At 37.8% G+C, this 14,296-nt stretch overlaps 1 protein-coding gene across 1 annotated transcript in view; it reads left to right on the plus strand.

The window, feature by feature from the left end:
* smpd3 (sphingomyelin phosphodiesterase 3) overlaps positions 1 to 13,432 on the plus strand; it is a 47,074-nt gene extending 33,642 nt beyond the window's left edge. Inside the window, exons 5-10 of the mRNA XM_055222423.1 lie at positions 7,565 to 7,640; positions 9,726 to 9,887; positions 10,518 to 10,607; positions 11,943 to 12,006; positions 12,582 to 12,750; positions 13,030 to 13,432. Coding sequence (XP_055078398.1) covers positions 7,565 to 7,640; positions 9,726 to 9,887; positions 10,518 to 10,607; positions 11,943 to 12,006; positions 12,582 to 12,750; positions 13,030 to 13,131 — 663 coding nt within the window. The 3' untranslated portion in view covers positions 13,132 to 13,432. The remainder of the gene's footprint in view (positions 1 to 7,564; positions 7,641 to 9,725; positions 9,888 to 10,517; positions 10,608 to 11,942; positions 12,007 to 12,581; positions 12,751 to 13,029) is intronic.
* Positions 13,433 to 14,296: the final 864 nt, after the last annotated feature.

Below are 14,296 nucleotides of genomic sequence, written 5' to 3' on the forward strand. Positions count from 1 at the left end.
AATTTCTGTTCTGAATTGCAGCAGCCAGGTGTATTACTTGTACTTAGCCAATTAATGAGACAGATTCATTTTTTGGTCTATTTCTATTCAGAATGTATCATGACAAAAGATCTGTTCTTTAGCCCTTTTGTATTGTTTTTGTTTAGCCCTTTTGCATTTGTATTATGCTACTTTTGATTTTCTTAAGTTTAAAATATCTCATAAAACTTATTTATGCCCTATTTGTTCTTTGTTCATTGCATCTAAGTTCATGACATCATCTCCTGTGTTCGTTTTTTTTTTTTTAAGCCAGGTAATTTGATTTCCTGGCTTGCAGTGGTAGAACACAAGAATTAATGTGAGCAAGAATTTGATTTAGTTTCTGCATACCTTGACCGCTATATTAGCCTTATGTGAACTTCAGCCACAAAACGCAATGAATATCCAGTTTTCAGTCCCAGTGTCATAATGCAAGAAACATGCAACTCCTTCAAAATATTGAACATTATCTACCCCATTGGAATGGCCTTGCATGGGCTGGATTCCTTTCCTTTTTTAGTACTTTTTGTGATATTAATTATTATTAAAAAACATAAAACTGAATAATATGGTTCATAAATATAATGTCACACTGCTTAGTAGATTCAGCTGCATAATAGAAGAGCAACTAGCAGCCAGCTCACTCAATGATGGAAAAGTTGAAAGGAAATAAAAAGATGTTGTTGAACCCTTGCGTTTCAGTGGTTGAGTTTTGATTACATTGTTGGCCTTAGTAGGGCGCTTTGCAGTGTAAAGCGGCTGGGATGAAAATGAGCACTTCTAAATCCGAGCTGTTGTTCTGCCACGTCAAGAAGAGCCAGCTGAAATGGCTCGAGCATCTGTTCCAGATGCCTCCTGGACACCTCCCTGGAGAGGTGTTCCAGGCATGTCCCACCGGGAGGAGGGCCCGGGGGAGACCCAGGACATGCTAAAGGGACTATGTCTCTCGGCTGGCCAGGAATGGCTCAGGATCCCCCCAGATGAGCTGGAGGACGTGTGTGTGTGAAAAGGAAGTCTGGGCATCCCTGCTTAGACTGTTGCCCTCCGCAACCCGGCGCCAGATAAAGCGGAAGAAAATGGAGGGATGTTGTGTTGTGTTTTCCCATCTTCCAATGGTCTGCTGATGTCAGAACTAAACTTGATAAGATGCTCATTGCCTAGAAGCTGTTATTTCCAAGTGCCCCATTTGTTCAATAACATCTTGTCCTTTTTCACATCATCTCAAGCTGAAACCCTAAATTTGACTTGTAACCTTCTTTGGGAGTTGTAACATCTTCTTGCATATTGTACTTCTTTCTTGTTATCCATGCATTGTCTTGTGTTTGTTATCTTTCACACAAAGCTCTTCAAAGTTGATGTGATGGCGCATTGTGGGTCTTTCATGTGCTGCTGAGTCTTCCCGTTCTCAATGAATATTTCAGCTCCTTATTTCTGCTTCAATAGGTGTGCTCACACTCTGAAGCTGACAGAAGCCTTGGGGAATGGTTCCGACTGTTCACAACTCGTCCCCTCCTAACCTTGTGTTTCCAGCAATCTTTGTGTTGTAGAGGATAATATTTTTATGACAAAGCACAACACAGGTGGTGCATAATATTTTTGAGAGCTTGAATGACAGGTTGTAGAATTGGTAGTGAATGGGCTTCAAACGTTAATATTTGTAATTTAGTTTTATTTTATTTTGCTGTGGTATACTGGGCTGGAGTGGTGTATTGGACAAAAATATCATACATGTAATTATGTTATAGTTAAGGATGTTGGACCTGATTTTTAGTGGTTCTTGGTGTATTTATAAATGTGCAACCCTGGGGTACAAGTTCAGAAAAAATGCTGGACTCACCGACATTAATCTGGGTTTCTGTGACAAACAGTACATCAGGTAATGGTACATTTTGCAGTAAAGTAGTCCTGAAGGATAAATGTCTTGTTCGTCACAGATCTGTGTCTATAAGCCCACACTAATATGTCCTTCAACACCTGAGCAGTCCTATTCAGTGGCTTCAGGTTGCCAAGGTTAGACCACCAGAGCTCCAATGATGAAGCCAGTGAAGGTGCACAGCAAAGGACTCCACTTACCTGGACAACGGGACCAGCAACACAGAGGAGCCAGGTTACGTCTAGATACCAGCGGAGAAAGTAAGCCTGAAGATTGTTGGGAATGTTTGTCAGAGAGTTCAACAGGACGGGAGAAAGCCCTAGCACGGCTTTTAGCTCGACTAGCCGACCACTTTGCACCACGGAACCTTGGTGCTTCCTCAGAGAGAGAGCCAGGATCTGCCGCAGATACTCGGGCACATCTCACGGGAAGGAGATGCACAGGTCTTTGGGGTCACCACAGTTGAAATTGGCACGTGTTCACATATTGTTGGATTTTTAGTAATTCTGCTTGATTATAAACAACCGTAGAGTTGGTGATTTTCATAAAAAACATTTAAAACAAATCAAAGTTGGTACTGCCAAGCAGATGCAGACAGCACAAAGCAGTCTTATTTTGTCTCTAAGAGCTGCTTTCACCATATATGTGTACTGAGGCAAACACATTTTGCTCAGCTACATGGACAAAAGTCTGGTACAGACCCTTCAGTGCTGTTGCTATTCTGTAGTACTCTTCCTGTACTTGAAGATTATTCACTTAATTGTCAATTTTGTCTAGTCCATGGTGCCAGCATGGACTAGACTAGAGGGTAAATATATTTATTTTTGATAGCTTTAAAAATTATAATATATAGTACTATGTTCACATTGGTGGCAGTTAGAGTAGTTAAGAGAGTTCCTTATGGATGGATAAACAAAAGCTTTAGTATATTATAACTCAGCCTTACAACAATTTTACCTCATCACTTTTACTACACCTATACCCTATAATTATTACACTCAAAACAATTCTGAAATCTCTTTTTCCCATACCCATATTCAAGTCTTTATCTAAACTTGAGCTAATGATTTATTATGGCTTTTAGGAAATATTCATTAGAGATTCTCACAGGTACCAAGCCAAAACGGGCACCCCATTATCGACCATCAGCCTCCATTTGTCTAAACCAACATCAAGTTCAGAGAAAGCACAGAGTAATTTAGCTTTAATAAATGCCTCAGCTCTGCCCTCACAAACTTAAATGACATGTCACTTAAGTTTATGTGAGCACTTCTGCACTTGTTCTGTAACAGGCTTAATCATGAATAACAATGGAATATTTGCATTTCCATAAGTGTTTTTTTAATTCTTCTTCAGTGATTCCCAGGCCCATATTATGTTATTTTCTATGTTATAATGTTGTTTCTTCATCACAAACACACCTGGAGTTGTGTTTTGTTTCATTCACACATGTTTAATGCACAACACTGCATATTTAGGCTGAGTTTTTCTCTCAAACAGAAAACACTTTGTGATTTCATGTGGTAATACAGGAAGTGTTCCACTGTGTTTTTAAACTCTATACACCTTCACTAGAATCGTTTGGATAATTTCAGCCTTTGAATTTCCAATCTCTACTGAACTAAAGGCAAAGGGTAACTGTTAACTTGAAAACGACTGCTTCAGGACAACAGAGCATTTTGAGCTTCGGAGATGTAGACAGACTAATAATAAAGTGTGACTCAAACATGTATGAATGAAACAAAAAACAACTCCAGGTATGTTTTTGAGGACATTCTAGGAGCTTAAAGCTCACAGGACTCAGTTTTGCATAATATAGGACCTTTAAGGCCTTTGATTTGGATATTTTGAACACATTCATAATAAGATAATGTCTAATGTCTTTTATGCAGTGTAAATTAAATATTTCGTTGGTAGTTTCACAGTTCATTCAGGTTCAAACATTACATTTACATTTCTGGTGGATTACCATAAAACTGCTTTAACGTTGTCATCAGGATGATAAAAATAAATATCTTATTTATTTATTTTATGTTATTATTTATTTATTTATTTTTATTTTTGTGAATATTACCCACCCTTAATTTGGTCTTTTGTACTCTTTTGTACAGTAGACGGTTGCTGCTTGAAAGTATGTTCCTGTATCAGTAGTACTAGGCTCTGATGTAGTCAGCATATAGACTTTCACTAAGTCAGCAGCACGTATGGACCACTGCATTACTATATTGTATATCTGTCTATAGCCCAAATGTTTTATGCTTCCCAAAGTAGAATATGTTACAATGTTCTTTACAGCAGTCATTTAAAATCAGAATCTCTCATATTAAGTGAGATGTATTTTTATTTATTTATTGATCCAAGTGTTTCATAGTATCAAAAGTATTTATTTTAAAGACATTGTTGTGACTATTGTTCATGCTTTTCACAAGGCATTGTTTGAGCTGTGATTTTAATTTGCGTTGACTTAATATAGGGTTCCCAGAAACACATAACTTTTGTTTTGTTATTGCTTTGTGTGCAGTGACTCCTAGCTGCAACTAACTTTCTGATATTGGGGTTAGACCTATATAAAGTCATGTTTGTTTTGGTGTTTTCATTTCTACAGATGTCTCCTGCAGCACACATGGGGTTCACAGAGTTTATAGGCTAATATTAAATTATAATTTCACGGAGAGGAAAATCTGAAAAACTGCTTAGAAATTAATTGTATGGTATGTAAAACAAAATACAAAACATGATAAAAAGCACAGACCAATGATGTACTCCTTAATATAGTAAAAGAAAAATATAAAATCTGTCAAGTGGACAAAAAGATTGCTGGTGGACAATGCCTTATATATATCTGAAGGGAGGAGCTAACTACACTGACACTTAAAACCCCTATTGTTTAGTTTAATTTCAGTTTAGTTTAGTTTCAGGGAGGAGCTAACTACACTGAAACTTAAAACACGTATTGTTTAGTTTAATTTCAGTTTAGTTTAGTGTATTTTTCTTTTACTCATGTATGGATCATACCTGGACGACTGAGTGATTACACAGACAAAATTCATATTCAAAGTGTATTTGTGGACTATTTGTGTTTTATTTAATGCTACAGGTCTTAAAATTAGTTAAGAAGCAAACAGTTGACCATTATGTTAGGGAAGGCTGAACAAATATCATTGATTTTCTGTCTCAAGGATATAACCACTAGCTCTGAATATCTCTGCTGTGTCCTATTATAATGCACTTGAGTCAGATACCTTCCACTTTAAACTCAGCCACAATCAGAGCCTCCTCCACACTCCTCATCAGTCTGGGCTCTCTGCTCTTTCAGTGCAAACCTCGGCCTCGCTGACGCCACTGTCTGATTGGATATAGACTCCAATTCGCTGCCTATTTGCATGCACTACATACATTAGGTAGCTGAGCCTCATATAAAGTACAGGTTAGCAAGGCACAGGGTTAGTATGATTGTGTGTTATAAGACAAGAGACAAGATTTGATTTTCCTCTGCCCCAGATGCAACGTTTTACACAATGGGTTCACTCCAGATGGATTGAAGCCAACACTGAGCCATGCAAACAATGTGAAAAGATTCACTAAGCATTCTCATTGTTTCAAAGACTGCAGCTCTATTGTAGCACACACAATAGATAATAACTACATCAAAGTCATATCATTTCATTATGGTTAGGCAGTAACTATACTGTTTCACATTTCTAAACCTATGTATGCGGTAGTTGTTTGTTTGATTCTATGTCATCTACTTCTAAGGGGTGTCTGTCCATGGCTTTCAGAATGATGAAAAAACAGAACTGTTGTCATAGCAATTAACAATTCAAAGCTAAATATTATATCTTTTGAATGGTGAAAAGTCCTCTAAATGTAACATAGAGAAAGCTGAAATCTGTGAATAAACTAACAAAAGAACGTTACCTATTTGGAATGTTTTTAAGTATCTTTAATGAACACAAATTTAATCTTGACCATTGACCCACTAATTTCATCACATGCTGGTTCTTCGTGTGATGTGTTAGTTTTTGTTCCTTGTGGTTTTCCCAGAGTGCTTTGAGTGAGTGCACTTTACAAAATGTCAAATGTCAGCCTCTCACACAGTTTATCTGAAAGTCAACTCTTAGAACAACTTCCTCAAATGTCAAAACCTGTAGCATTATCCACATTAAGTCTGGAAGTATTTCACAGGTGTAAATGAGAGACTTGGTTACTCAAGCAGAATTACATTTGTACACTGCAAAAACATGTGGAGGACATATGTAAAAATTATCCTTTACAAATAACTGATCAAAAATGTAAAGTACCTTATATACAGCCATGTAAATAACTAAAACCAGAATGACTAATAAGAACAATACCCTCAGTAAATAAATGAGTATCTCTGAAATGCTTTCTGAACTGGTTTTTCCCTCTTAAATGGAGAAGTGAGACCCACCTGGTAGTTTTTCTTTCACTCAACACACTGCATGTATAATTCATCTCACAAGTGCAGCGCCAAAGTGCTAATGCATGTCTCAATGTGGCCTCAACAATATTTTAAGTAGTTTCTGATCACTGTGGGCAAACTTTTATAGTGTGTTACACAAAAGATCTAAACTCAAACACAATTGATGTTTAAATCTTAACAAGAACTATTCACAAGTCAGGTGCAATGGGGCCAAAGTTGTGTTCTTGTGTTTCAAACTTAATTGTAGGACTTACTAATGCAAATGCCTCTAAATGCAGTGGTGGATGAAGTACTCAGTTGTCTTACTCAAGTAAAAGTATCACATGGAAAAATCTACTTAAGTAAAAGTACGTATTTAAGTACTCATTTAAAAAGTACTTTAAGAGTAAGTATTTAAATACTAGTTAATTTGTGTTAATGTAGTGATATTGATACGTATTTTGACCAACAGTAACAATACGAATCCATTTCTAAATTTTTCTTATGAATTTTGTGTATTTATTTTTGTTTGCTCAAAGCCGAAGTTTGAACTTGAAAACATTAGTCAGGAAATTACCACAAACATGGTAAAAAATAATTCCTCAAATCATATGAAAAGTACCTTCTACTTTTCAGTCCAGTTAAAAATGTAGTGGAGTAGAAAGTAGAGATAAGTTCTCTAAAATGTAGTGAAGTAAAAGTTGAAAATATTCACTGTAAAATGTACTTAAGTAAAGTACAGATATCTAAAAATTCTATAGTAGTACAGTACTTTACTACTTTTGCTATTCTTACCTTCCACCACCGTCTAAATGTAATGTGATCTTTTAAAGTTTGACGCCATTCTCCGAAACACTGCAAAGTTATTTTAAAAAGAACCAACTGCAAATGTATTCAGGAAAAGTGTGTAATGTACCTCAAATATCTTAATTCTTACTGTAGCTGTTACTTTTTGAAAGTAGCTGTTTTATTGGTATTTTAATGGGATTATCTCAAATTCCAAACATATGTCACTGGATTGTACCAAATCACAGACTCATTTTCATCATTGATCCTCCTCCATAGATCTTTATTGACTCTCATTAAAGACCTGTTACAGCACATTAAGTCTGGTGTTAGTTCACTCAGTTCTCAGTGATTTATTAGTACTCCCCAAAGGGATCTCCAACACGTACCTTACTCTGCCTGTTTTTATAGAATGACGTGACACAAAACCAATCTCATGGGATCTCTGTGTTTATATATTGCAGGTCCATGTGGGCACCTCTCATCAGGAGCAAAGGATTGTGGGATACCTCACCTGCACACATCTCCACGCCATAGAAGGTACAGTACAGTGCCATCTCACACTCACGGTCACACTTCCCATTCCCATTGTATTATTTGTCCTGAGGCTTTATAGAATGATATAGAAAATGTAAGGGTAAACGTGGCGAAGAGCTTATCAATACGGTCATTGTAGGCATTTAGCGTCAGTTAGTTGTAGAATCTTCTTCTCTCTGCCCTATCATGACTGTGTTTCTTAGGTCAAACAATAGTTGCTGCAGAACAGGGCGCATCCACATGTCCTGGTCCTGTTCCCATGGCGACGGCTTGACGCTGCTTAAGGCGTCACAACCCTATTTAAAGCCTCCGGTCGAAGCCTCGCTCATTTTTTACCCATGACACATCTCGCCTTTTCGGTCGGCTATTTCGAGGCTCCTCCTACGCTTCTGGCATGACTAAATATAGCAAAGCCAGGGCGATTTCTAAAGATACATCAGAAAGCCTTAGGGACCAGGGTGGGGGTGGGGGGGCAGCGTGGTAGTATGTGGGGCAAACTGTGAAAAAGACCTGGCGTTTCTGAGCGAACATGTCATGAATCGTGTTTTTTCTTTATGATATGTGATACATGTACACCTCAAGAAAAGGTAGTTACGATGGTTTTCCTAGACTGCCGTCTCTGACCCAGAAAAACTTTTGATTTATTTGTTACCCAAACACCAATGTAAGACTGGAGTGGTTCTTGCACTTGCCCAGATATAATCTATTCTAAACAACTGCCAAAAATATACAACAACAACTGCTATCGGTTGCAGTTTTATGCTGCGTAATGAAAGACACTCTGTTGTTGAAAATATGTATCTTTGTCACCATTACTCCTATTGATAAACATCAGACCGACCTATTGATAATCTCTATAAAGGCTATCGCTATATTTTTTAAAAGATGCAGTCTGGTGAGTCAAAAACTTGATAAATGGAGTCAAAATAATAAATTACAAACCTTGATGTCTTGTTTAACAGTAACATAGTTTAAAACCACCTGTAGTTACAGTTAAACAGCACATACACACCCACAGCCACCTGCGTTTTCTTTTTACTGTATGCAACAGAATTGCAGATGGAGCAGTGAAGAAGTACATGAACATTACACACTTAACTCAAGGACAGTTAATTCTAGCCTTTTGTTAGCTTCCCTCCCATTCCTTTTCACACACGGAAAGAGTCCAAAAGCTACTGTTGAGAAAGACACCCACGGGCAGCTCCGAGATACGTCTGAGTGGTCCAAGAGCTGCAACCACTCCAATCAAACCTACCACCACCCACACACATCCATACACACACATGGGAGCCCAGGTCTATGCATCTCTCTCTCTCTCCCTCCCACTCCCTCTCTTTCTCTCTCTCTCCCTGTCTTTCCACTGTCACCTCCACTCTCTTGTCTGCTGTGCCTCTTTATTGGATCCACTCACAGATACACACAGGCCAACACAGGCAAATATCAGCCAAATCTGGCCTCATATGATGGCACTAAATAAAGCAGTATCGGAGTTCTCCACAGCTCGAGTGTAGTTACTGGGAAGCGGTGGGGATGGTGTGTTTATGGTGGATCTGTTTATTAAGTACATTTAATGATTCAATATGTTTAGGTGTGATAAAAGGACAAAGAACAGCAGTATTATTAAATATACTATACTATACATTTATGCTAAATTTTGCCATGTTAGAATCTCCACAACTGGAAGATTTTCTCAGTATTTTCCTGGTTTCAAGATGCCATTGCTCCAAAAAATTCCTCTACCCTCCATAAACAGCCACTGCTCTTTATTTAATAACTTTTTTTAAGAAGTGATACATACATTTTGGCAGGGAGGAACACGGCACAGCACTAAGCATTGTTTCTTTTCTTAGGTCGTTTTTCATCAATACTGCGATTTAATGATTGGCTACTGACCTTACTATTCTACTGTGACTCATTGTGAGGTGAACATATGGATTGACTGGGTTCATGTTATAAAAATACTTATAGCAAATAGCAAATGAGTCATGATAGGACTGATGGATGATGAGATCTGTAACAAACTCTTAATTGTATTTCTTGAAAGGGGAATGCATCTGTGTAACCGTTCCTTAACGTGTCCGTGTGCAGGTGATGCGGCAGTGAGGTGCGAGCAGCTGGACCTGTTGCTGCAGTGGGGGGCGGAGTTTCGGCAGGCCTCCTCTCAGCCTTCTGAAGGAGAGAAAGTCCTGGAAGATCTTGTGGCCTTTGACGTCGTCCTGGGAGACCTTAACTTTGATAACTGCTCTTCAGGTTCAAGCAATAACACTCTAGATTCAACTGCACAAAAGACTTAAAGTGAAACGGAACTATAGTAGCACAGATGTGTTACTTGACATACTGTATCATAATTAGCTACTTTTATACATTTTCCACAAAGTGTTAAATTGTATAATTGATAAATAGAAGCACTATAATATTTTAAGGGACGTGAAAGGACAAAACAGGTTTGTTGACCAGTTCTGCATGTACCAGTGAACAAGCTAAACATTTACTTAAAGCTATCTTCTTTTTCTAAGACTAAACGTATAACAGTTCAGTATCAGCTCTTCCTTAATCATTTACTAATTAGTTACTGAACATATCATGAGGTAAAATATGGCAGCCACGATGGCAAATTTGCTCCATCAATAGATCATAAAATGTGTAGCACAATAAGTATCTGTCCTCATAAGATCAGGAAACGGTTGGTTTTACTGGAACATCGGGAATGAGCGCATATTGCTGTCATTGTCAGTAACATTATCTACTCTTGTATGATGTATGTTTGAGTCATGCTTAAACCAACCTACAGCTGTAAAGTGTGTGTGTTCAGTTTGCTTTTGTACCTGATGTGAGCGTTGCGTAATCCTCAGGCTGATTGTTCATTTTGTGTGTTTCCAGAGGACAAGCTGGAGCAGCAGCATGCACTTTTTACTCAGTACAAGGACCCCTGCCGCCTGGGGCCCGGTGAGGACAAACCATGGGCTCTGGGTAAGAACACAAGCACATTAACACACATGAGCAGGTTTAGTATGGCGCAACGGCAGCCATTTGCATTATAAATAAGTATACAAATTTCATGCATTATTTAGAGACCATCACACTGTATCTTTTTTATCTTATGTACTATTTTATCCATGTTGAAATGATCTATTGCATAAATTGTGTGGGGAGGCTTTTGTCACATTATGGGGACTAAAATCTATATACACACTCATTTCATAAGAACCTGTCTCCTTTATGGGCACAAATTCAGATCCAGATCCATTATTATTAGATCAACAACATAGTTTGAAGTAAAAAAAAAAATAAAAAAAAAAGGGTTTAAATAGGTTAAGGTTTAGGTTAAGATTAGGCAAGAAGTAATTATAGTTAGAATTGATGTAACGATCTGAAAAAGCTTGAAAACCCAAAATGTGTGCTTCCGTGTGATTGAACAATGGAGAGTGGGTACATGGCATTAATGACGTCACACTGAAGCTGTGCTCTGGATATGAGAGGTTTTTAGGCCAGCAGTATTTTAGGAGCTGTGTTGGCACAGGACAATGAATGCCTTAACAGGACCTTGTTTATTTGAACAGGGACGATGGTGCTGGGAGAGAACTGCTTCCATTATACAGACTTCTTCACACACACAGATCACATAGATCAGGGCTAGGCTGTCTTTTTTTTTTTATTAATGAAGTATCATTGTGATATTGTAATATGTCATTCAAACTACTGTGAAAAAAACATTGTCTGAAGGTAAAACTTAAATAGGTCCTATATGTTTAGCCATCCCTCCAATAAAGAGTGTGTATAGCTAAGCACAAGTTGCACTAAGTGAAGGATATCATTTATTTTGGAAAATTAATGGTTTAAGATATTTCCCAAGACAAGATGTGAGCTTTCTCTCAAATCTGCTATACCGAACCATTTATGCAAACCATAAACCCAACCCATCTCAAAACATGTGTTTAAGGGTAGTGGTGCAACATCTTTGCACATGTGAATACAGAATAAGTTTACTTCCCACACAAATATGAAATACACATCTTCTAGAAATATGTGAGGGGACAAAGTCAAATGTGGCTCTAATCTAATTAGCTCTTGATTGCAATTGTTCAATTGTTGTCAAAGTCGATTCCTGCTGGGTGCTGATGAAAGTGATGCTTGACGATGAATGGCATTTAAGCCAAAATTGAAACAATCATTCCAAACAATAATTTATTTCAATGGTGCTAATCAAGAGTGTATGAAAAGTTAATTTTATTTTCATTGACAGCATGGGAAAATTAACAAGACATTCACCTGTCTCAAAAGCAAGTTTGTGCTTTTGTCTTACAGGGACTCTACTGGATCCAAGTGGCCTTTATGATGATGAAGTCAGCTCACCTGAAAGTTTACAAAAGTAGGTTTGGCTGCTAGCTACTACTCAACTTCCTACCGTTTGTATTATACATATTAGGCAGTAGTATTTGCCATCTTTATATTTCTAACACTGCCCTCTTGTGGAGGTTGAGGTCAACATTATTTCTGCTGAAGTTGCTTTAGGCCTCAGTCCAGTGAGTAAAAGAAGAGCAGCGATAGCATGAAGCAAAAAGACAAAAATGCAGTGTTGCAGGGTGGGATCTGATTGGAGTCATCTTGATACATACAGCGTATCTTTCTTATTTACAGAGACCTTATGTTACCTGAAATGGTAAATATTTCAGGCAAAAAAGCACAAAAAGGATAACCATTTTCAACTGAATTTCTCATAATAATAATTATGGTATTATATAGTATCATACCATAATATCATATATAATCTTGAATTGCTTTTGTGACCGATTTTTGATTCTCAGTACACATGCATACATCCTCCAAGCTTATTGTAAACAAACATTTCAGTCCTCTGCTCCCACCTGCATTATACACTACCACAGGCCAGGAACAGATATGTAACATGCAGCATCATGTAACAGTCCAATGTGTCTGTGTCAGAGTGATGGAGAATGAGGAGGGCCGAAAGGAGTACCTGGTGTTCCCCCCCAGTAAGAGCCAGTGCCCCCGGAGCAGTCAGAAGGGCAGAAAGATCCCCCTAAAGGGCAATGGCCGCCGCATTGACTACATCCTCTACAGTGATGAAGGCCTGCAGCCGGACTGGAAACTGGTACACACTGCACACAACATTGACAAAAAACAATTATAGCAATGCAATGCTTCATTGCAAAGCAAGAACAAGATAGAGGCAAGTACAAGATAGAGGAATGTAAGAAAAAGCTGGAACTGTAAAGCATGATATGCATTTAACAGAAGAAACGTATCTCAACTTGTATTTTTAATTAGCAGCTATCTGTATGGCATTTATACACCTTGTTGTTGGTATTCTGATTAATAATTTACTATATAACATTGCATTAAAATCTATGTTGTTTGTTTGTGCCCTAAGGACCTGGAGGAGTTCAGCTTTGTGACTCAGCTGGCAGGCCTCACAGACCACTTGTCTGTGGCTATGAGACTGGCTGTGTCCACTGGAGAGGACGAGCCTTAGACCAGAGCATACTGCCATATACAGAGTATACTACATGTTTACAGGCTGCCTACATGTGGGGGACACTGGCCCTCCACTAAGGAGTCACCAGGAAGAAACAGCATCAGCCACCAAAGGCTGGAGCAGGAAGTGACAAAAGAAGTTGGACCTCCTGAAGAAGTGAAGCATAAGAACACCATCACCCACCTGGAGTAATCTGGAGGATATTTTCCAATTCATATGGAACTGATACCAGACAGTCTTATTTCAATTCATGTTCATGTAGCCAAGTCATGCACCATTCTCGCTCCACAGGTTATTTGGTTTTATGCTGTTTTATTTTGTACCTTCAGGGAATATGGGTTAAATAGAGACTGTGACAGACAAACATATTGGCCAGTTCAGACTTTGAGTGTCTTTTTTTATTCATGATGACTAGTGTTGTAGTTATTTTGGGGTGGATGGGTGAACATTCAGAACGCCTGACTATGAAGCTGAACAATGACAACAAAAACATACTTTGTACTCTTTTAGCATTTACAATTATTAGTTTTCATACTACACAGTACTCAGAAACCAATTTAGCTACTTGTACCCTCTGAATGACCTGCAGAAAATCAAACTGAACAACTCAGACTCAACAAAACAAAACAGGATGTGTCCATAAATATTCAAATTGAGATAAATAGATTTGATCTACTTTAAATTTTTTACAGTTTCAAGCCATGTCAATTGCTGCACCTTTTGTACCGTTTTGTATTTTCTTATCATTTCAATCCATTGATGTTTTTACACTAAGCTAAATATGTTGTACATAGTATCAGTCAGGTTGGTTGCAAATTTATGGCATTGACACTAAACCTTACTCTCCAACTGTAACTGAGAAGTAATACCGTGGGAATGCACCCTCTGGTGTTTATAGTTGTTCAGTGAAAACAGATATATGTAAAACATCTAGTGCAGGGTCAAAACACATTCTACAGATACAGTACACACAAAGTGAAACATTTATTTAATCATTATCTTTTTGTGTCTCCTTGAATTCATATGAAACAAAATTTTAACATTTACTAAATGACTCTAAATATGCTTTCTTCTTTACTCATAGTAGTTTCATACTTTTTTTTTTTTTTTTTTTTTTTTTTTTATTGTGGCTCTAACGTGTAGTTATTATATTTGACAAAAC

The sequence above is a fragment of the Periophthalmus magnuspinnatus genome, chromosome 6 (genome assembly GCF_009829125.3).
Source record: "Periophthalmus magnuspinnatus isolate fPerMag1 chromosome 6, fPerMag1.2.pri, whole genome shotgun sequence".
In the NCBI taxonomy this organism is placed as follows: Eukaryota; Metazoa; Chordata; class Actinopteri; order Gobiiformes; family Gobiidae; genus Periophthalmus; species Periophthalmus magnuspinnatus.